The sequence below is a fragment of the Astatotilapia calliptera genome, chromosome 1 (genome assembly GCF_964374335.1).
Source record: "Astatotilapia calliptera chromosome 1, fAstCal68.1, whole genome shotgun sequence".
In the NCBI taxonomy this organism is placed as follows: Eukaryota; Metazoa; Chordata; class Actinopteri; order Cichliformes; family Cichlidae; genus Astatotilapia; species Astatotilapia calliptera.
Window position 1 is genome coordinate 22,897,724 of NC_137422.1, and position 22,394 is coordinate 22,920,117.

General features: G+C 39.1%; 1 protein-coding gene across 2 annotated transcripts; it reads right to left on the reverse strand.

The window, feature by feature from the left end:
- Positions 1-1,189: 1,189 nt before the first annotated feature.
- usp10 (ubiquitin specific peptidase 10) lies at positions 1,190-22,366 on the reverse strand. 2 transcript variants are annotated; one of them, XM_026168543.2, is made up of 15 exons: positions 22,226-22,366; positions 16,485-16,553; positions 16,067-16,112; positions 15,592-15,651; positions 12,875-14,107; positions 10,805-10,896; positions 10,147-10,256; positions 10,006-10,064; positions 9,813-9,916; positions 9,278-9,377; positions 8,266-8,446; positions 7,231-7,396; positions 6,423-6,567; positions 5,782-5,847; positions 1,190-4,207 (listed from the first exon to the last, which is right to left on the reverse strand). In XM_026168543.2, the coding sequence occupies exons 1-15, from the start codon at positions 22,244-22,246 to the stop codon at positions 4,020-4,022; spliced, it is 2,640 nt and encodes an 879-aa protein (XP_026024328.1). In that variant the 5' UTR covers positions 22,247-22,366; the 3' UTR covers positions 1,190-4,019. The 2 variants fall into 2 exon arrangements, with proteins under 2 accessions (XP_026024328.1, XP_026024335.1); XM_026168550.2 differs by lacking the exon at positions 15,592-15,651.
- Positions 22,367-22,394: the final 28 nt, after the last annotated feature.

Sequence of the window (22,394 nt, forward strand, 5' to 3'; positions counted from 1 at the left end):
AGCAGGTGGAGAAAAGTGTCAAGGGTGACTTGTGACAGAAAGATGGCAAGAGAGAATGGGGAGACTTACAAAGGACCTGCTATGACATACAGTTCAGAGGGGAAGGTGGCTGAAATGAAGACAGACCAGATTACAAATGAGTACATCAGAGGGACAGCTCAAGATGAGATATTTAGGGACAAAAAAGCAAGGTCAAGTTGGTCTGGGTGTGTGCAGAGTGGGGATATATTGAACTAAGCATGTTGAAGATGGAGCTGCCAGGCAGCAGTTAAAGAGGAAGACTTAAGAGAAGGTTCATGGTTGTAGTGCAGGATGGAGGCAGATGATCTGCTGTGATAACCCTTAAAAGGGAGTAGCTGAAAGTAGCAGTAGTACCACGTGTCCTGTAGTGTTTGCAGCTTGAAGTGTTTAAATGGTTCTTCTGTCTACCAAAACATGTGCCTCGCTGTAGTTAACAGTTTAGTTGTTTGTGTGGTAAAACTCAACTGCTCCACTACATGTGGTTTGACTTTGTTGCCTAAAGAGACTCAGAATAATCACTAATTCCTGTTGCTTCCGTCACCTTGGCCCAACAATATTCTCACATTACAGAAAATAACATGTGGTGCTGAACCAGTTCCATGCATTCTTGCACTTAAGATCTGGTAGTGAATGGTGCAATACTTGCTGTTGAAAAATAGGCCCTAGTTTTAAAATCAAAAAACAAAAACAAACCATAGGTAGGAGCAGGCCACGACATCATTCCTGAAACAGTTGAGAGAGCCTCTTTGTTAGTAAAGGTGGTCTGTCTGTAGATGTTCCAACGTGACATTTTCTTTTCAGGCTATAATAGGGAAGATCTTAAAGTAGCCTTCTAACGTTAACAAGAAAAATACTACACTCCACTGTAAATTTCACAGTAAAGCCACATTGCAGTAGAGGAGTGAGCTATAGTAAGAAAGGAATAAATAGTAAAGAACACTAAAGGGCAGAAAACCCTTACACTGCAAATTTTTCAATGATAGGTCTGCTTCCCATTAAACCAAACGGAGGCGAGAGCAGCCATGGCCTTAAAGAGCACTGAGGCTGCCAGTGAGACCACAGGAGGGGGAGATATAACATACTACAAATACTACACATAGTACATGTTGACATACAGAAACAAGAGACCAATTAAAGCATGTGTGGTAGACCAAGACTCTGTGGATCATTTTGGGTTTGTTTGTTGTTTCAGTTTATTGTGCACATGTTTCTGTAAGCCAGGCCGCGGAGTAGAGGCTGCAAAGGTTTTCAGCAGATAATGAAGCCAGGTAGTCTTTAGACTACACTTGATTAGCAAACTGCTTTTTGCACAATCCTTTATTTGAACAATAAACAAAATAGATGCTGGAGGCTTGAAATTAAAAGACAGTATAGATTTTTTTTTATGTCAATAATATCCCAACAGTTCCCAGCAGACATTAGAGTTAGGAGCACATACTGAAAGAAAGACATCATTGAAGCATTTCACCAGCACATTTCCTGACCAGCCATCTGAGACCCGAGATAAAAACTATACAACTGAAAGCATAAGCCATCTGTTCTAAAGTCCCATCATCCAAACATTCTTTAAAAAGGGAAAAGAAAGAATGCAAATCAACAATGTCACAATGTGTGCAGAAATGACTACGAAGCCAGCGGCAAGACTGAACCAGATTTTAGGATGTACTGACTATCTAAGCAGCATGCCATTCCCTGTGTGTGACGATCAGCGGACTGTGATGACAAATGGCAACGAGACTGAATGAAAAATGGTAGGATATAAAGTGAATGGTAGGCTGTAGGGCCTATATATAATGTTGACCTTTGGTTTCACGTGGGGAAGGCTTCTGATTTGAAAACCTACAAGGAACTTTAATCAATATTTTCACCACGTAACGATGCTAAAATACTTTAAATCTAGTGTGTAATTTTGAAAAATGTTACTATGTTACTAAACTTTAATTTAAAGATAGGAACCAACTTTCTCATTGATTCCCATTTCAAGAGACTTATTAAATTCACACAAAGCTCTTAAAATAAAAGAAAATAAATGTCATTACACTGCAGCTTTTCTTTGATCAGAGGCAGGGAAATGGTTAACCACTATCTCGCCTATGTCCCCAGTTCTTATTGTATAAAATCATGTGAAAATACTTGTGCTGCTGTGTTAATACTGAGATACTGACAATGGTGGTTGGAATAAAATGGGCCTTGAGCAAAACAAACAAACAAAAAAAAAAACCCATGACATAAATTGAAATAAAATTCAAGCAAAGAACTAGTTCAATTTTATTTGTTGTGCTTTAGCCGCTGTAATTTCTTTTCAAACCAACTTAAATGCAAGCATATTGTTCTGAAGGGAGCAAGAGCATTAGGACATCCGATAAATGATCAATGACGAAGAAAAACAGAAAAGAAATAAACCTAACATTTTTTTTAGTGACATAAACAAAAATCATCACAATAAGTGAAATCATCAACAGAAAATAAAATCATCTTCAACAAAAGCAAACACTAGCTCCTTTTATGTGCATGCCTGGGGTCTTTATGCAGAGCTTAGCACAGATGTTGTCCAACTTCCCCGCAACACTCAGTTTTCCTCCCTCCACTGTGAGGAGCCACGGAGCCACAAAAGAGTAAATACACAGGTGTCAGGTACATTCCCTTTACTCTTCACCTACATTAGACTTGCAGTCGCTGCCTGATTAGGGTTAGACTCGTACACTGAGTGGAAAAACGTCACACAATGAACCTAAGGCAGCCCCCCTGCTTTCTGCTGAGTTGGGGGTTAAGGAAGATGGTGTGGCTCAAAACTACACTGATAAGCCACCAGTACACAGATGGAACCTTTACATAAGAAAAGACAAACAATTAAAAATCATGATAGGAGAAGAAAATGTACAAGGGTGGGGTTTGCAGTGGGATCTGTCTTAACTGGCTGCCACTTCTCCAGTGTAAGAACTGAGTCTTAAAAGAACAAAACAAAACAAAAAAAAACAGGCACATTCCTTCAGAACCCAAACAGGCATTCAGTCAGCTAGACCTTAGACTTTTTTCCTTTACATTTGAATCTAAATATTGGTAAATTATGCATTTTACTGTACTTGTAATCAATCAGTTTATATTTTGTGCACAGAAGCTTGTTAAGTTCTAAAGCTCATTAATATTTTGTAGATATTTTTTCTTTTACCCCCTAAATCTAAACCCGAATAACATAAGAAGGACCTCAAAAACAACAAAAACGTTCAGTTCCCATTCCCAACTCACTTCCCGCCCCCCGATGTTTTTGATGGCTCCAGTAGACTTAAAAAGCATCATAAAAGTGACAAAACGGAGGAGAAGGAGTTGGTGGTGGTTGTGGTGGTGGCAAAGAAGAAACCTGGCCTTGGGAGGAGAGACTTGTGATAATGCTGGTGCTGGGCCTTTTCAATGCACGAGGGCAATTAACAGGCTTTTAAACTGCTGCAAATTCACTAGGCCGACAGTTCCCCCTTAACTAAAAAGGCAAACACTGATAGTCCATTTGCAGCCCGTGGTGGATAGTTTTTCTTGCATGAGTGAGTCCACTGTTTGAGCCGAGCTGTGGGCTCAGTCAGAGGTGAGTCTCAGGTCCTAACCTGCAACCCCAATCTGCCTATTCAACAGTCCTTCCTTGCTGCTTTAAAAATAAATCAAAAAAAGAGGAACTCAAAACACAGCAGTGGTGCACAGAGAAGAGAGCAGTCACAGGGAAATCTTTGTGAATGCAGCTTGCCTCTCTTCTTAAGAAAAGGAGAAGAAAAAAAGGAGACGAGGAAAAAGGTGTTGGAAAAGCTGGTTCTCAGGAAAGCGGGGACAGGAGGGAAGAAGAGGAAAATCTTGCAAGAGAACAAGTTAGGCAGTGTTCCTGTTCATTAGTTTTGTGTGTCTGTGTCGTGTGTAGATGTACTGTCAACGAGTGCATTGAGGATGCATGTTCTGTGTGTGTTTGTGAATATATTCAGGGTATCTTGCATGTACGTTGGGATGTGCGTGTGTGTCTACAGCAGGTCGACGCGACGGTAGTACAGCAGGTAGGCGGTGCGCTCTGCAGTCTGCTTCACCACCTGGTACTGGTTGATGACCTTCACTGTCTGGTCGTCAATGCGCAGCCAGCCGTTAAGACCGATGTGGAAGACATCCGTGGTGTAATGACCGCCTGTCGCACTGTTTCCATGGTGATACACAACTGGTGAAGTTGGAGAAAAGTGGAAAATTTTATTTAAGGTATTACTCATCCATGACCTCAATGTTGGGCACTGTAGTGCCAGCAATTCTTAAGTAAAAGCAAGCCAGTAAAGATCAGGTGATCAGCACATTGGTGTAGCGTAAAGAATACACTATACCTACAGTACATATTACAATGTCTCCTCATATATTTAAGAATAAATAAACCAAAAATGCATAAGCAGCTTTATGTGTCAGCTTCATTCTCTCACATGGTTGGGAATTGTGTTTGCTTTGGTTCATTTAGGTTTGCGGGCATTCATTTATGCACAGCTCTCAAGGTCACATCACACAACATTTCAATGGGGTTCAGGCCTGTTCTTTGACTGGAACACTAGAACACCGATTCTCTTATTTTTCAGTCATTATTGTAGATTTGCTGCTGTGGTTGGGAACATTATCCTGTTGCATCGCCTAATCTAGGAGTCCTCTGGTTGTCAGATGGCCTAACATTTGATTCTAGAATACTTTGGAAGACACAGGAATCAGTTCTTGGTCCACTCAGTGACGTGGTGCCGTGCATTGTGGTCAAACATCTCTAATTTGGTCTCATCTGTCCAAAGGACATTGTTCCAGAGGTGTTGTGGTTTGTTCAGATGCAACTTTGCAAACCTAAGCTGTTCTGCCACGCTCTTTATAGAGAGAAGAGGCGTTCTGTTGGCAAACCTTCCAAACCAGTCATACTTGTTCAGTTTTAACATGCTAACTACAAATGATTTAACTCTTGGGTAACCTGCAGTTTCTGAGAAATACCCAGCCAGGCCTTGGGGTGAATTCGTTGGAACACCCACTCCCAAGATTGTGGTATTTTACAAACACGCGCCTGAATGCTGCAGACCAGCAAACTGCCAAAATGTCTGCTTTTACTGAGGTGTTGCCAATGATCAGTTGCACCTGGCTGCTATTTACCCTCTTAATTCCTTTGAAAGCAGTAAAGATGTATTTAAGCTTCACTCCTGCATTTTTGGCTTGACTTTAATTAACTAAAAAAATGACACTGTGTGAAATTATGTTGTTGAGGCTGTATTTACCCAATTTTAAAACCCGCTAAGGAAGATGACTTTGTTCCCTGATATGACCTTTGAATTTTTTTAACATGACTATGTTCCTGATATCCTAATCACTAAATCTATTTCTCTGACATATTAGGGATAAAGCAGAACTCAAACCATTCCAAGCTCGAGCTTGTTATTGACAGTTGTTTGTGCATTTTTCATATTTTGTATATTGCTCAACACTTGAAAATAAAACAGGATGTTTAATGTGGCTTTTGCTTGAGCTGAGTGATGTTTGTGTTTTTTGTATTACTATCCAAAATAATTTCCTGGCGTGAAATGAAAGAACCAGCTGAGGTTCAACAAGACAGAACAGCAATCTTTTTTCACCCTTGGCAGCATTGTTATTTTGTGGTCAGTGGAATCGCATCACAACGAATTACTAACTCCCAGAGTGACAACAGAGTATAAAATAAAGCTTAATTACAACATTATGCAGCAGATATAAAAACAATATGGCCCAAATTAACAAAACACAAACCTGCAAAGAGCCTGTAAGTTCTTTGGCCTTTCACAACTTTGCTTCGCACTCCAGAGGACAAAAGATCTGAAAGAAAATCCACTAATTAGACCATGATGTTTTTAATGACTGCTTAAACCAGGACTAAAAAACACAGAACGTTCTGCACCATGTTTTACTGTTGCAATGTGAAATTTGACAGCCTTTAATGAAAATCATGCTGATGTTGCTGTAATTAACAAGCAGTGAGGTCTGAAGAGTCACTTGGAAACACATCTGAGTTTGCACAATTTCTGTCAAATCAAGAAGTTGAAATGTCATAATTTGATGGTATAAACTGCAGCTGTAAGCTCAATTTTATCACATTCACTTGTGGCATATTTGACTACAGCACAGTATTAAATTCAATATCACTTTAAAAACCACATTTTTTTAACATTAATTCGAAAAGCTTGAAACAAAAAACAAAAACAATATACACTTCTCAACTTTTGCCAGTCTGCTTTGTTATGGTGCACACCAATTATCTGGATCAACTCTTAAAGGCACTGTGGGCTGTTCATGAACCAAGTATAACACTGACACATATATAGACTAGGTAAATCGAATTAAAGGCCTTGCAATGACACTGACACCTCAGTGGAGTGTTGATCGAGCCATACCTTTGCTGATTTCCAAGTCAACGGGGTAATCAATATTCTTTGTCAGTTTCTGGCAGCCTCCAGACTTTTCAAAAACAAATCTCTTGAGATGGAGCACCAGCACAGGGGGCAGCTCTTCTAGAGTAACCCTTCGGCTTATCTCAATCTGAAAGCAACAGCGAGAACAGTGAGCAGTCGCAGAATTTACCATGCACATTAAATAATACAGTTTCACAGTTACAAAACTAACTGTAGAAATAAAATTTGTCAAAAAAAGTGAACACAAAGCAAGGCTTTAACATTTTGCTGGAAATAAAATCAGCTAAGACATTCAAAGCAGCAACTAGTGTTTTTATATTCTCTGGCTTTTAGAAGTACCAAAGTAACATTTCAGGACAAAAAGACCAACGTAAGATCCCCCCCCCCCCCCCAAAAAATGCTTATTATACAGCTGTGGAGCAGATGTTCCTGCACCAGTTCTTCTAGCCTGATGTTCTAACACAGCACTGTTGCACCGATCCCTGAAGTTTTCCTCCTCCTTTAGTTGTTGTTGGGTCTATACCATGGTTCAAGGCAATGATTACAATATGTGTGATGAAATCAGTGATGTTGTGTTCTACAGTGTGTACCCAACATCACTCTTCATCTAAACATCAATTCCAAAAATAAATTACTACACAAAATCACGTTATTTTGTGTGATCTGTTAAAGTCAGAAAAAACATTAAGAAAAAAAAGAAAGGGGAAAAAAATGGAATTCGAGATCACAAAACTGCAACGCAACACCGATCTGAACTGAAACATGTCATCAAAGTTTACTTTTCTAATACCTCTTGCTTGGTTTTAGAAGTGTAGCCCTGGACTGACTCTCGAGCCACCAAGGTTTCGAGAGCTTCCTGGACAGTGCGGATCTTGTCTGACTGGATGTCCAGCTGCAGGGTAAAGAATGGCTGCAGAGTGGCCGACTCTTTAGAGTTTTGCTGATACACCACCGATCTAAGAAAGAAGCAAAACAGCCAGTTGTTAGAACTGTAAACCAATACCAGCAAGATTTTTAATAATATTACCTCTCAGTAGTCAAAACATACAACATAACACAATCAGCTCAAATACATTATGATGCACTTTCTAACCACTTTCTGAAATTCCTGTTAAAACTACTCAGAGGGATTCAGTTTGTTTTGCAGTTTACAGCTTTCACTATAATCATGCAAGTCATTTAATTAAACCTTTAAATTCAAGAAAGATGATAATCTACTAATGATTACTGCTGTAATTCCCCAAGTCAAACCAATTTCTCTGAACAGCGGTTTAAAAGGAGTAGATGGGTTATAGCCAAGCTCTGTGGGCATACCCACCACTCTGTAAACACATGCCTATATTCAGTTTCTCTCACAACCATTTCGGAGAAAAAAATCCTTAAGGACATTTAAAACACTGTGCAACCAGCATACACCATCACCGTGCCAGACCAGAACCTCGCAGAACATATTATTTAGTCAGGCAACAGCCGCAGATTCTTAACTTTGCAATTTGTCTGAAAGTTAAGACCTTTGTTTGTGGATGGTTGCCCCACGTCATGCTGTCGAGACTTTTGACCGCACTGACCCACATGGGCTGCCATTCTGAAGTGCTGTGGTGCGTGCTGGAGAAGAGCTGGAAAAAACTGGGGGTGGATGACTAATTTGTGATGTCACCATGAAACGAGGTCAAAATCTTTAACCCAGTAACCAGCTGAGGACTCGTAGATGGAGCCGATACAAATTTTTGATTGGTGTATAACAGGAAGCAAGACAATGCAACATTATTAAGTTTAATCAGAACTTCTTCCTATACAGAGGGTTTCACAGCAATCTGGCATGTACCTGATGTGTCCACCAAAGATATCAGTTATGGGTGTGCGGACAAAGTCAGCTTGGCGAGTGATTGAAGTCTTGTTTCGGGGACCCACTTGCTCCCACTCATCCTCACTACCTTCCTCCTCCTTATCAGCACCATCCTCCTCCACACCTGGCTCGGACTCTGGCCCATTAGGTGTGAGAGCTTCTGTTAAAAAAAACATAAATAAATGTAAACCACTCTGAAGAACAGCTATTTGATCTTTAAAGTGCATGAAAGCAAAATCTCTTCTAAAACTGAGCCGTCTTAACTGAGATAAGTACAAATATCTTCCATTCTGAACTACAGGGCTATAAGTTTTGGATTGATTGGCTCTCATTTGAGTAGATTCTCATTTGCTGGACAATTGCCAGTGCTCCTTTCAAAATAAAAATAAATAAAAGTGCTATATCAACAGTCATTAATTCATTCTGTGATGGGAAGAGCTCCACAATACCTGTGAAAAACACCCCCGCATATGGGTGGCTGCCAGCAAACTAACAACACATTAAATAAGCCTTTGCTTTGGCTGCGTTTTGTAAAAACGGCCAAAAGGGTTTACTGTAAACTCTGGAACAATTTCCATGTCAAAGCTTAGCTAGCAGTCCTTTGGCCTTTGGTTGTAAAGTTATCAGAATTGTTATAATGTTTGGTCTAATGATGAAGGCATGAGAATATGTCCACAGCTTCACTCAGGCACTTCAGGCTCTCAGTAGCAGCAGCTCTGCCCAGACCAAGCTGGATGTGAAGTTTCCCTCTGAGCCATTTTTCCATTTTGGCAAGAGTCAATTAAAATGATTTCAGCTTATAATAAAAAAAAAAATAGAAAAAGGAAAAGAGGGAAATGATTTAATATGCTGCAATACTAGCTTTTTGTTTCTATTTAGAATTAATTTAGGCCAACACTAGGGAAGTTACTCTAAAGATAACATAAGCAAAAAAGGGCAAAGCATGCTTAGACTTAACCTGGCATATGCTATTCATAGACAAGTTACTTACTCTCTTCCTGAGGCGAGATTAGTTTCTTCAATGCTAGCATCTCCTCATGCAATCCATTGAGCGTGAACCCAAGATACTCCTCCGCGTCCTCTTGTCGACCCTGAGATTAAAGCATAAGGACATCAGCCACATTAACTCTTCAAAGAATGCCTAAAGTCAAATAAAAATCTTGCAGACATTAAAAAAAAAAAAAAAAAAAAAAAAAAGCAAACTCATTCACTGAGGTAAACAGAAAGAAAGCATGCACACAGTAAGAGGCAGGATGAAAGGAAGCCTCATTAAATATCGAAGATAACCATCTCCTACAGTGCATCAGAGTTCTTTTCTTAATTAAAACCGATTCAGACTTGAATCAGCAGGTTGAATGTTAAATAGGAAATAAGTTATGTCCTGCTAAGATGTTTCTTAAATACAACAAAACCTCCCGTGGGCACTGTCTGTCCCACAAGAAGTACATTTAAACTGTTATTTAAAAACAAAAACACCCTTACATGCTGATTTGCAGTGTTTATATAAAGCTGACACCGTGGTTTACCTTCTCAGAAAGACTTGATTTGATGAGAGTGAGGAGTTTGTAAATGTAAGTTGGTTCAAAAGGTGCACCAGGTCGGATGTCTTTTGTGACCTTATCTCCAACAGCTGTAAACACAGTTAGGAATCTTAAATCATCAGTGACGCCAACAGGAAATGACGCAAATATCTTTGGGCATGCTGTGTTAATATCTTACCCTGCTGTTTGGCTTTAGATGGCACGGGCATATTGTTGAACTCGTTCACCAGTCTTACACTGAGAGACACAAACAACTGCGATGTCTGTATGGCTGATGCTTTTTAATAAAAAGATATAAACTTGTAGAAATGCTACTTACAAGTTGTCTATCATGGGTGTGGAGGTGCATGGTCTCTGCGTTTCATTGTGCAGAGGAATGGACTTCATCAGGTGATACATGGGAGGGCAGGCAATCAGGGCCTGTAGAGTCTGTGTGTTCAGAGTCAAGATGAAAAATGATGTGTAGGAAAGGTATTATGACAAGCTACTTAAAGATATCTGCATTTGATGCAAATGTGTGATTAAGTTTTAAACTGAGGAAATCCCCGGTGGTCTTTAAAAGTCTTAAAATTGAGACGTCTTTTGCATTCAATTAGTTAAAATACACGTGGGAAAAGTCTCAAATTTCCCACCAGTTTGAGAGAAAAAAAATCCCAACACTAAACAAAGAAACAGACACCAAAATCACAGCATTGTTGTCAGCAATATCTTATCACATTTACACGCGACTGATGTTAAGATATCAAATGAACCAGATATACCTCAAAATAACTAAGTTGTTAGCAATCTAAATGCCATCAAACGAGCAGGCCCTATAAAGGTTTTGAAACAACGTTACAACCAAGTAATATTTTTACAGTGACACACGTGCCCTGAGACTTGGGCCATTTGGCTTAATAACAATGTAACATCAAGAAACTAACAACCAAGTAGTTAAAATCAAAAGAACAATAAAATATGAAGCATGAAAAGGATACAGCGTTGATATAGCACCAGTTTCCCTTGTTGATCAGTCCTCTCGGCTGCAAAGACACTGGTTTATGTATCAACTTCACATTCTCAATAAGTTCTGGGGATTCAAAGAAAACACAACATTCTTAAACAGGTAGCTTCGCACAGCTGTGACAATGAAAAAAGTATGTGTCATAGCGATAAATCAAAACAATTGTTTCTTCGTCTATTCCTGCCTCAAATGGCAACAGCATAAGAGACTGAATGAATAAGACCAAGGTCTTGCTGTACCACGCCTAGGAAGGAAGACTGTCATTCAAAAAGACAGCTTCCATGGTAACGTGGGAATAGTTTCATAGTTTCACACAAATAAGAACAAAAAACATCAATTTGGCTGAGACTAAAGGAACAGAGGCAAATGCACATTTAGACAGAACAAATAAATCATAAGTACAATCATTGTTACTTCTTTACAAATTGGTATTGTCTCCATTTTCATAACAAGTCAAACCACTGAGCTCACTTTTAAGTTACAATTAAAACTAAATGTCAGTTAATCGCATCTCATTTATCATGTCAGTCACAGACAGCAACCCTTTAACAGCTTTTTCCTATGGGTATTATATTTTTCCAATATATACATATTTACAGTGTAGAAATGGACACTGTTTCATGTCTGATTATGGTCTACTTTTCTGATTTTACCAACCTCTAACTACTTTTGAACAGTGATATGCACACAAGTGTGAAGTATCCAAGAAACTTGCATATAAAGAAAAGGCAGAAAAAAAAGATAGTTTGCTGCAGTGCTAAAGAATATATATACATTGATAGATTATTTTTTCTTTTTGGTCCATTTCAATCAATCACTTTTATATATACAAACAGCTAGTCTGTGGCTCCAAACTGGTGTATTTCAAGCTAGTCTGGTTGTTTAAGTTCAAGACTAAACACCATCAAATAAACACATTTAAATTAACGTGCTTAGAAACCAACATGCCCGCTACTCAACAGCGAGTATACATTTCCATCTTACAGTAAATGCATTAATAATTATAGCCTACCTTCTTTGCTATGATGTGCCATACTTGCATTGTGTGTACTTCTGCACACTTCTAGAATAACTACTCCCTAAAAAAATGGCAAAGATTGATCGCTGTCACGCTACGCGAAATGAGAAAGTTTTATCTGAAGGGAGACATAATATCTGAAGGGTACCTTAGAAGAGAGACAGTGTGTTGAATATGTGAACTTTCACAGGATTGTGTTTAAATTCTACCTCAAACCAGTGTCAGAGAGGACAAACTAATTAAGCCTGGTAAGTTCCCGTAACCTTCTGTGACAACAACCACAAAATGTAGTGTAATTAGGTTCATCTCCCCAGAAAACAATCAGCACACCACTGTTAAGAGCAAAACACTGAATACGATTTGAGGACAAGAAACAACACAATATTTTGCATTTTTCATTCTGTCTACCAGCTTGTAAAATCAGACTGTTCCGATCAATAACACATTTCAAGATGCTGTTTCACTGTGTGAAATCTGAGGCTGTGACTCATCTTGAATCATTATCTCATTTCCTTAAGTAAAAAAAACAAAGTATTCATGAGGTGTCACATCTCAGCTCCTTGCAGTTGATCATTTATACCCATACTGCAGCTCTGATAGGAATAACTGGAATGATTTAAACAATAAATAAAATCGGATAGCCATCCTGCATGTAGCACCACCATCTAGTGGTCATTTCTTGAAAATGAATGCAACTGTCCCTTAACTTCTCTTTAAAGTAAGCTGTCAGTGAGAAATCTGTGCATCTCAAACTTACCATACCATCAGTATAATGAGCTGCAAAAATGTATCTCTTTTTTAAAATATACCCTACTCTTTCCAGTGATCCCAATTTTAAAAGCTTATTCTGTTAGATATGCAAGTATGAACAGTACAATCACCTCAACACTGCCACCAAGTGGGATGGATTGAATTTCGCAGAATATACTTTTTGCAAAAAAATAAGTTATAAACTTACACCAAATTAAAAAGTAGTAATAGTGGAATGTTTTTAGAAGGTAAATTATCAGCTTCTTTATAAAATACCTGCAAGTTTAGGGGCCATAGGATCCTCAGATACATGGACAGGGCCTTCTTTTACTTCCCCAACTTTCTCAGGCTGCTCTGGCACAGCGACAGAGGGAGATACTGCTTCCACAACATTCTTTACCTCCACAAATGCCTGAGGGCCACCAGGTAGAGGCTTGGAATTGTGAAAGAGGCTAGCCCAGGATTTCGGAAGATTAGCAGTAGGTGCAGCTGGAGTGGCAGGTGAATGTGCCTGCTCTGTCACTACTGACTGGGCAGCTGACTCTGGGATGACCTGCTGAACCTGGTCCCCACTCTCAATGTCCTCTTTGTGTCCATCTACACTGACAGGAGTGGTAGACTCTGCTAGCCCATTTGCCACCCCATTGTCTGCCATCTCTCCTCCCTCTAGTTCAGTAGTCGTAATGGAAGTGATGACAGAGATGACAGCAGCTGAAGTAGGAAGAGGTGATTTGGAGAGGGGGCTATGTGGAGTATCTGAAAGTTCAGGGCTCTGTGGAGCCAAATGATCTGGCTGCTGATCTGCAGTCCTTGGTCCCTCTGTCATCCCTCTGCTTTGAGAGGAGGATGAACAGGGGGAAGTGGCATTGTTGCCATCTGATAAAGAGGCAGCTCCACTTGCTAAGTCCAAAGAAGAGTCATCAGGGCTATCACTAGTCCTCTGATTGGCAGTGGATGTGGGGGCACACTTGGCTGCTGCCACAGCAGCTGTTGGTGTTGCTGTGGAGGCGGGTCCCGGGGTGGAAAGTTCAGCCCCTGACAATGCCTTACTGTCCACATCCTCAGTACTGTGGTGTGGGCCACTGAGTGCATGTCCGTTCACCAGTGCTGTCACAGGTGTCCCATCCGCTGTACTGGTGCTGCTGCTGTTGCTGCCAGTTGACGGTTCCAGGTAATTGTAGTACCCAGGCGGTCGTTTTTTCTTTTTCTTTCGCTCTCTCTGTCCCAGGCTGCCAGGGAGTCCGTCCATGTCCGGGCACGGCTGGTGATTGTCCAGGGCTGAGGCCTCCGAGTCAGGTCCGTCCAGTGAGTTGAAGTGTGCCCCGTCAGGGACATCAGCTGCTGGAGAAGCCGTCTGTTGAGCTTTCTGGGCCGGCTGGCAGCCCAGGATGAACTCAGGAGCCTGTGGGTTTAGGGTACTCGACACCTTGTATAAAGGATCGTTGCCCCCAACAGCCTTGGAATCCATCACCTCGTCAACACCAAACTCAATGTGCTGATAGTCTTCTCCTGCAGATAATATTTCAGTCAATTAGAAATACAGAGCACTGTTTAGATTAATTCCTACATATTAAAACCAGGCTGTGGTATCTGACTTTGCTGCAGAACGTCACATAAAATCCTTTTTCCTGAACAAGCAAACTGTTACTCAAGGGGTCGTGGGAGCTCTGACAGGATCAAAGATACCAACAAAAAGAAATTCTTCTAGACCTATTTTTGACAACTACTGCTGTCCAATCCAAACCAAATTCCTTCTGGTCTCACATAAATTCCAGAAGTGGGGTGATTCAACACTTAAAATTGGGTCTGGGAAGGACAATATAGTCTTATGGATAAAACTTCTTTCACTTACTTATGATTCTGATTTGAAGGGGAAAAAAAACCCCAATAAACTAAAAATAAATAAATAAAAAACATTTTTGGCACAATCCTGTGTGGTCAGTGGCCAGATGTTATCAATATTCTGTTGAAACTATTCAAGTTAAACTGCTACAAAAAAAACATTTAATGTCAAGTTGACAATCAATAGTTTTAACTAATGGTTTATTATAAGCCAAGTTTATTTTGCTGACAATTTGAGATACCATTTTTCTCAATCATTCTTGAAGATTTAATTAAAATGTTTTTGTTTGTTTGTTTTTTATTTAGGCAATGACATGCGATTTAACAAGTGTCTAAAATCACATTAAAAAAAGATTACAAAGGGATACAATACGGTTGATAACCAAAGGTAGTCAATAGAAAGGAAGTCTGGCTTAACTGACTGCAGACACGCATCAATAATCCTTACTTCCTGAATATTTTTAACAGCATTTTTAAGTGTTGGAAACTTCAGCAATACAGAACAATGTAAAACAAATACATCAGTTTTTATAAGTTAATTTTTGGACAAAATGTGTCACACAGCAGTTTGAACTGTAAGTTATTATGCAGCGAGAGGTGCAAAGTGCAAAGGTGAAACATTAGCAAGTGCAAATATGAAAGAAAAAAATCATCCAAGTCATCATGACACAGCTGATTGGCCAACCAAATGTAATCTCTGATCCCCTGCAGAAGGTAAGAGGGCACTGAAACACAAGGTACTCCCTCTACTGAGATGAGAGGAATCTGTTAGTGTTAGTGTTACTGAAATTGCACTTCATTACTGTAAAATGCATTCAGCAGTGAAACCTCAACTTAAGAATAAACATGTACACACATGTTAGCAACCGCATAAAATCATCTCTATGCCCTTAGTAAATAAGCCGTGATTGGTAAGTCATTAAAATGCAATTCAATTTTATTGTAACGGAGACCTACAGTAGTGAAAATGTATTATATGCAAGAAAAGATAAGATACTTCGCAGTACCTTAAGCATGCAAAGCTATATAGGTTTTACCAACAGGCAAGAGAAAGAATACAGGCAAAAAGTTTAGAAAGCCACCAGTTTTTGAAACCTGGATTTTCAGTTTTACAGCAAACGTACAAGAGGGTATCAGACTCCTCAACTCACCGCAAACCTGCAGTCCCATAGACTCCATAATAAAAGGTACAGCAGGAGTGCAGTAAGATCCTAAATAATCAATACAAATCAAGGTAAGGCAATTGTCATGTGCATATAGGTACTATTTGAAAGAAAGGTGGCTGCTCTAACATTTTTGATTTTGGTGGGCAAAAAAAAGAAAAAGAAAAAAAAGGTGGTGGGGAGGGTCAAGATTTAGTGGAATTTATAAACCGTTTCAAACAATATTGCACAAATGTATAAAAAAAATACAAATAAATGACAGGAAAAGCATCTTCCTGCAAGGCCAGCCAGATCAGCTATACCTGGGCTTCAGCCATACATTTAGTCCTGCTCTGAAAAACAACTTGATGCCAACTAAGAGCAGGAGAACAGTCAGCCCATGTCTACTTTAGAGTATTTTGATGTATTTTGAATAATTAAAAAAATAAAATATAGGAAATTAGCTTATGTAAGAAGTACATACCAGAAGACTGAGTGACACACTGGACTTTGTCATTGAACGGAGGAAGCTGCAAAGAGAGAGAAAATATAAGTTGTGATAAAGACCCAGCAGGTAACCACAAAAGTAATACTTAAAATAGACATGACTGATATCTTAAGACCATTGTCAAGTGTAGAATTACCATTTACCAGATATATGCATTTTGGCTCAATGGTCAATTTCAGTAATCCTGAAGCCCTGATTTTGGACTATTAGGGCTGATAAGCAAATTTATTTGAATTATATTTCTCCAGGAACCTTGCTGTTTCCATTGAGAGGATATCCTGACGAGGCCAACACGACTACTCAAAAAATAAATTTAATTCTTTCTCTTTAATTTAATAATGACTTATTAATGGAATAATGACCGCTACTGCTTTTTCTGGACCAATCTGCTTACCTCAACATAACATCGTGGAGTCACAAAAAACTGATTGATCTCATCAGGGCTGAATTCCCCAAAGATGTACTGTGGGAACAAAATTAATACAACCATTAACTGAAAAGGAAAGACAATGGAATAAAATACACTATAAAATAAAATAAAAAGTTAAAAACAATCAAGAACTTTCAGATTATTCATTAGTATAAAATATAAAATCATGGGGAACATTTTTAAGCAGTGTTCACTGTAGACAGGTCATTCAACCTCATAACTGGAATGCAGTCATAAGGTGCCGTCATTTCAGAATCTAGGTATTGGGACACATACAGCAGTCCTTCATCACTCATTCAATTTACAATGCTAACCTGTGCAAACTGATGAGTCATGCAGTGTTATACATAAACCATGAGCACAAACAGCTCTGAATCTAGACCTGTTTTATCTAGGTGAAGTAGGTTTGTCAGTTTGTTAAAGGTTAACACAAAGCATTCAAAAGAATGCTTTGTGTTAACCGTTAGGCATTATAAAAAGCATTGTTGTACTTAAACCAAGCCAAAGCAGGCCTCTGATGTAACTTCACGGACTGCTTTTAACACATGTGTAGCTTTGAGGTGACACAAGATTACTGGGATTTGAATTAAACATATTTTACCTACTTTTCCACCTATACCACCCACTCCCCTTATATAATGGTATCTTCACTTTACTTATTAGTGTAGCTGAGTTAGTTGCTTCTGCTTTGACACACACAGACATGGTGAAACAGAGAGCAGAGGAAAGAATCCATCACTGACGGCATATGAACTGATGAGAATTTAGCCATTCCGATTCCGTTATCAATATCACTTATCAATCGATTCATTTATCAATTGTCATTCCATTTTCACCGGCTCCATTTTGAAAGTCACTACCATCGCTATTTTGCATCTATAACACACAAACTGAAATCAGCCGATTGTAGTGCGAGTGCAAGAATGGATAAGCACTATTGATAGGCAAGCAGACTAACAATTTCAAGGAAATTGACTGCTGGGAACCAGTTTTTGTAGAAAACTGGTTCTTGATTCCCATCCTTACCTCTCAGACTGACCGACAGACCTTGTTATAATCAACAACTTGTGTCACCCGTGTTTACCAAATTAACACTTGTAGTGAGGTAGGTTCCATCAGTTCAAGACGCTACATGCCATTAAACATTCATCAGTCAAGCGCACACACACAGGACACGAGGAGGTGGCACTAACATAAAATCTATGATCATCTTCGAATTGTTTTTGAAGTTGATATTTCAGGTATCAAAAAATGTATATATGCATTGCAAAATTAAAACTGTTAGAAGTTTATTATTTTGAAATTTTAATAAAGCAACCAGCTAGACTTAAATGAGTAGTCAGCTGCTCAGCCAGCAGACCAGCACTTATGGAAAGCTGCATATATGAACTTGAAATTAAGACTTCAAAGTTAACTCGTTTTATTAGATTAGCCAAAAACAATCAAACTACAATATTACTCATTGCACACACTACAACCAGCTTCAAATGAAGCCAGGTCTATGGTAGTAGGGGTTCATATTATGTGTAGTGGATGCAGGCAAAATGAATTAGAACGCTTAAAAATCTTCACGCAGCGCTTCGTCATGCACCCTCTGATGACGTTTAGGCAGACTGTATAAAAACCGACATTATTTGTCATGTTTTTACTACACTGCTGTTTTCTGATGTTGCTTACAGTGTTATTAATTAATTTTCCACAGAATCACCACGACATCAACTATAATTGTGCGTTATACCTTGAAAGGAAAAAAAAAAAAAAAAAAAAAAAAAACACTGAGCCACTGAAGGGCCCACATGCACAACTTAAAAAAGGTAAAATGGACTCACTAGCCATGCTGTTAATCTTTTCGGTGCAATAAACAGTGGAACGTGAAAGGGTAGTCACAGAGAAAAGAAACTGCAGCTCAAGCATATATAACTTTTTGCAAACGAGGCCCCACGCGAGGGCCCACATTGCTGAAATGGCACTACAAGCGACAAACAGCCAGCAATGATCCAGCGGCCTCAGGATGGCTAATACAATCACAACAGAAAGAATGTCCCTTTGCTCCTTTCTGCAGGCATGCCACACGTACCACACTAAGCTTCCCTTGCTGATTGTTTGGACTGCGGATTACAACAAATTAGCCATCTGTATGATTTTAGCACAATTTAATGACGACATCACACAAACAAGAAAGAGCCAAGAATAAGAAGTAAGAAGAATAAGTAGTCATAAGTAAGAATAAGACTAGAAAGATAAGGTGATTTATAGACTTTAGTGAGTTTCACTATTGGTGACTGACTATTAGCGATAGTGTGGTTCACAAATTTAAAATTATGTCAGTGCTGTGAAATATACAGATATGTACTACGACAATTCTAAAACTGATGTCGCGCAAACAATCTTGTTTTATTCTAAGCACAGGCTTGTTTACCTAAACTGATCTGCGGAGTTATTAATGGGCAACTTGGCTGAACATAAAAATGCTGCAGTGCCAGTACAAATAAGGTCAGACTAGTTTTTCAATGAGTTTGCCAAGCATGCCTGTGCCTGCCTGGTAGTGTGATGTAGTAAAAGGGTGGCAACAATTACAAACCATTAAAATTATTAAAAATTGGGACAAATAACGGCGTTACAATCATTTCCATTTCGTCTGCTCTCAGCCAAAAGCAACTGCTCATAAATGTGCGAACACTTTCAATTTTGCTGTATCAGAAAATTGATTCAGCAGACTAAGCCATAACACAGGCACATATTCCCTTTTAATTAATATGAGGACTTATTTGAACATTCTGATTCCCATTGGAAGATGAAACAATGATACTAGAAGAACAATTTAATCCTGTGGGCCCCCGATATTAATCATCCCAAGGACAAGTTCCAGATTAATGGCAGCTAAACTCACTGAGTGATAAATGTTTTTAAGGTGCAGATTTATTTTTACATTCATTTTTAGGATGCTTAAAGTTTGATGCTGCTACATTTTTAATGTGTCACATTGAGAAGAGTTTCTAATCTTTAGTCTCAATTGAACTAATAACAGTGGACTAAATAATTTGCTGATAAACGGCCCTCTGCTATCACTATGTCACATAATCATGTAGATCGGCCAATAGTTGTTGATAAAAGTAAAGTTACTCTGATAACTAATCTTCACAGCTGGCATTTTCTTTTTGTTTTTCTTTAAATTGGATTAATTTACAATTTCCTGTTTCCCAATCATGGATTTCTTTGTGTTTCTTTGTGTTTTCAGTTTTCACATCTATAATGGGACACATGCCAATTTCAAAACAGGGATCAAACTACTAGAATCCCTCAGTAACAAAGCTGATGTGGTTTATACTTAAACTTCTTTACAGCTTTTTTTAATCTCTAACAGTCAATGAGTAAGATCTAAAGGGAAGGCCATTGGTTACACAGCCTTGCTGATACAAGGAGAGGAGATAAATACAGCTCCCGTGTTCAGAAATGAAAAATAGCCATCACTGTGTAAAGATCTTTATGGTGTTATAACATGTCGTACTTACACAAGCAATAAATGCTACCGTGCCTATACCCCTGAACTACAGCTTAAGGTTAATGATGGTATTTCAGCAGAGATGTAAGGCTTTTTGTGGTCAAGACAACTTTAGAAAACCTTGACTCAGATGTCTACATTGACAGTGGTAAAATACACTTTTTTGACAGACTATCATAACAGGACTATCGGAATAAAAGGTTTAAATATTCATGTAATTTAAATGTCTCTTTTTTAAATCTTAGAGGTTATTAAACTAAACCAAAAACCAATACAATCCCAAATAAAATTACCACCCCAAAAAATAAAATATAATCACTGAAATACTTTAACTAGTTTTCAAACTAGGGTTCAACTTTGCCAATAAGCTACAATAAAGGAGCAATAATGGTATGTTAATTTGAAGTGTCACATTTGGTAGATTATGCATTAACAAGATGACTTACCACAAGCAGAACACTATCTGCCTTTATCTCCCAGTGCAGAAGAATTGATAAGCATTTCCAGAATTACCTGTTTGCTAAACTTCTACTCAGAAGACCGATGTCCCTTCTGGTGCTCATATGTCTTTTACTGCCTCACCTGTTTATCGACCAATTTTAGCCCCAGTGTTAGTATTTTTACTCAGCAATAAATCAACAGCAAACCTTTCAGTCGCCTGCCTTCTGTGACTACTTTACAGAGGGATGGCTATTAAAATGAGGGGTTTTGTAACAGAGTAAAAGTGGTGACAAACAGAGGAAAGCAGACCCAATGAAATAGTTGATGATGCTCCAGATCTGCTGGGTTACCGTTGCTGTGGAGCACAGTCTGGAAAACACTAATTTAGAGTGTTTGTGAAAGCTTCCATGCATTACTATTCACTCTATGCTATTCATACTAACAAAAACCAAAAAAATACTATGCAACTCTGTATCAGTCAGTTCAGTTATGAGAATTTATTTCACCAAATATTGACATGTAAATTTAAAAAAAAAAAAGGGGGGGGGGATGTTCAGCCGGCTTTCCCCTGAAACTTTCACTTTAATAAAGAGTGAACCAATAGAAACGCTCAATTTGGAAGCCAGGAAGAAAGTTGAAAGCATGCAGAATTACTTTAGTACAGCAGATTTCCCTTACTACAGTGGTTAGCCAGGTTCCGTTTCCTGAAAAAAAGTTAGAACTGAACACTTCACTTGACTCCATTTCTGATTAATTTTTACTATATGAGCTTTTTCTTCTCTAAACTTTAATTGAGTCTCTTACTAGTAGACTAGAGACCTGGCATGTTTCTTCATGTAAAACTAGACCTCAAAATGGGCCTTCCAACATGACAGCTAGCTTTTCCAGAAATAACACCAAACTTGTTAGGTTACCTCCAATCCAAGCTCAGTCACGTGGACGGTGGCTCTGTAAGCAGCGTGCACGCTCAACCCTGATCCTCATTGTTTCCATATCAAGTAACTCTTCGCTATCAACGAAGGCCCACACTGTCGAATGTGTATTTAGCTAACTAGCTAGCGGACAGACCGCAAAGTCTAAGCACACCACCTGTGCAAAACAGTTAGCATACTAGAAGCTAAACGAGCAGCACGAAAACGTTACACCGCTCCAGAAACACTTATAAACGCCAAGTGATCGCATGCAAAATATTCCACTAGACCGTTATTATGCTTTCTGACTACCCCGAGAAAACCAATAACTTACTGGTAGTTATAAAAATAAGATATGGCAGCAGGCCTGTGGCAGCACTGAGCAGGTGGGCCATGCATACACGCAGCAGTTTTCGGTCACTTTTCTCTAAGAAATATTACATGACATTTGTGGAATATAACTTCGAAGTATCACGAACATTTGTTTGAGCAAGTTTTCGTGTCGTTTAATTAAAAGCGGTTGTCATCGCCCCAAGAACTGCGACGGAAAGTACTGCTGGTTCATTTGAATGGAAGGACCTGGGGCCTGTTAGCTCACGTTACCATGCTGGTGGTATTCCAATGAGGCTTAGGGGGGGCATTAGCAAGCACTTTTTAGTACTTCAGCAGTTCAATGACACGACAGGCCAAATGTTTAAAATAACAACACACAACTGACCAAAATTTAATTATTGTGTGGCGTTAGCTTTGGTCAAAATGGTGCAGAATCAAAGAGCGATCTGAAGTCCAAAAATAAGAGACTGCACGAGTTGTTTTGGAGGCTAATGATAGCCAGCTAGCTAGCTAGCTACCTGGTTGCTGTAAGAAGCCATGCTCCCGGTGAGGTTTTCTGTCCTCCGCTGACCAGATGAAGAATCCCCCGGAAAGGTGTTGTAGGTTTCTACTGACAGCTACAAAAGGTGGTCTATTTCGACGTCATTGTCATTTGCCCAACGGTGTCCTGCCAGTCGAACGTTTTGA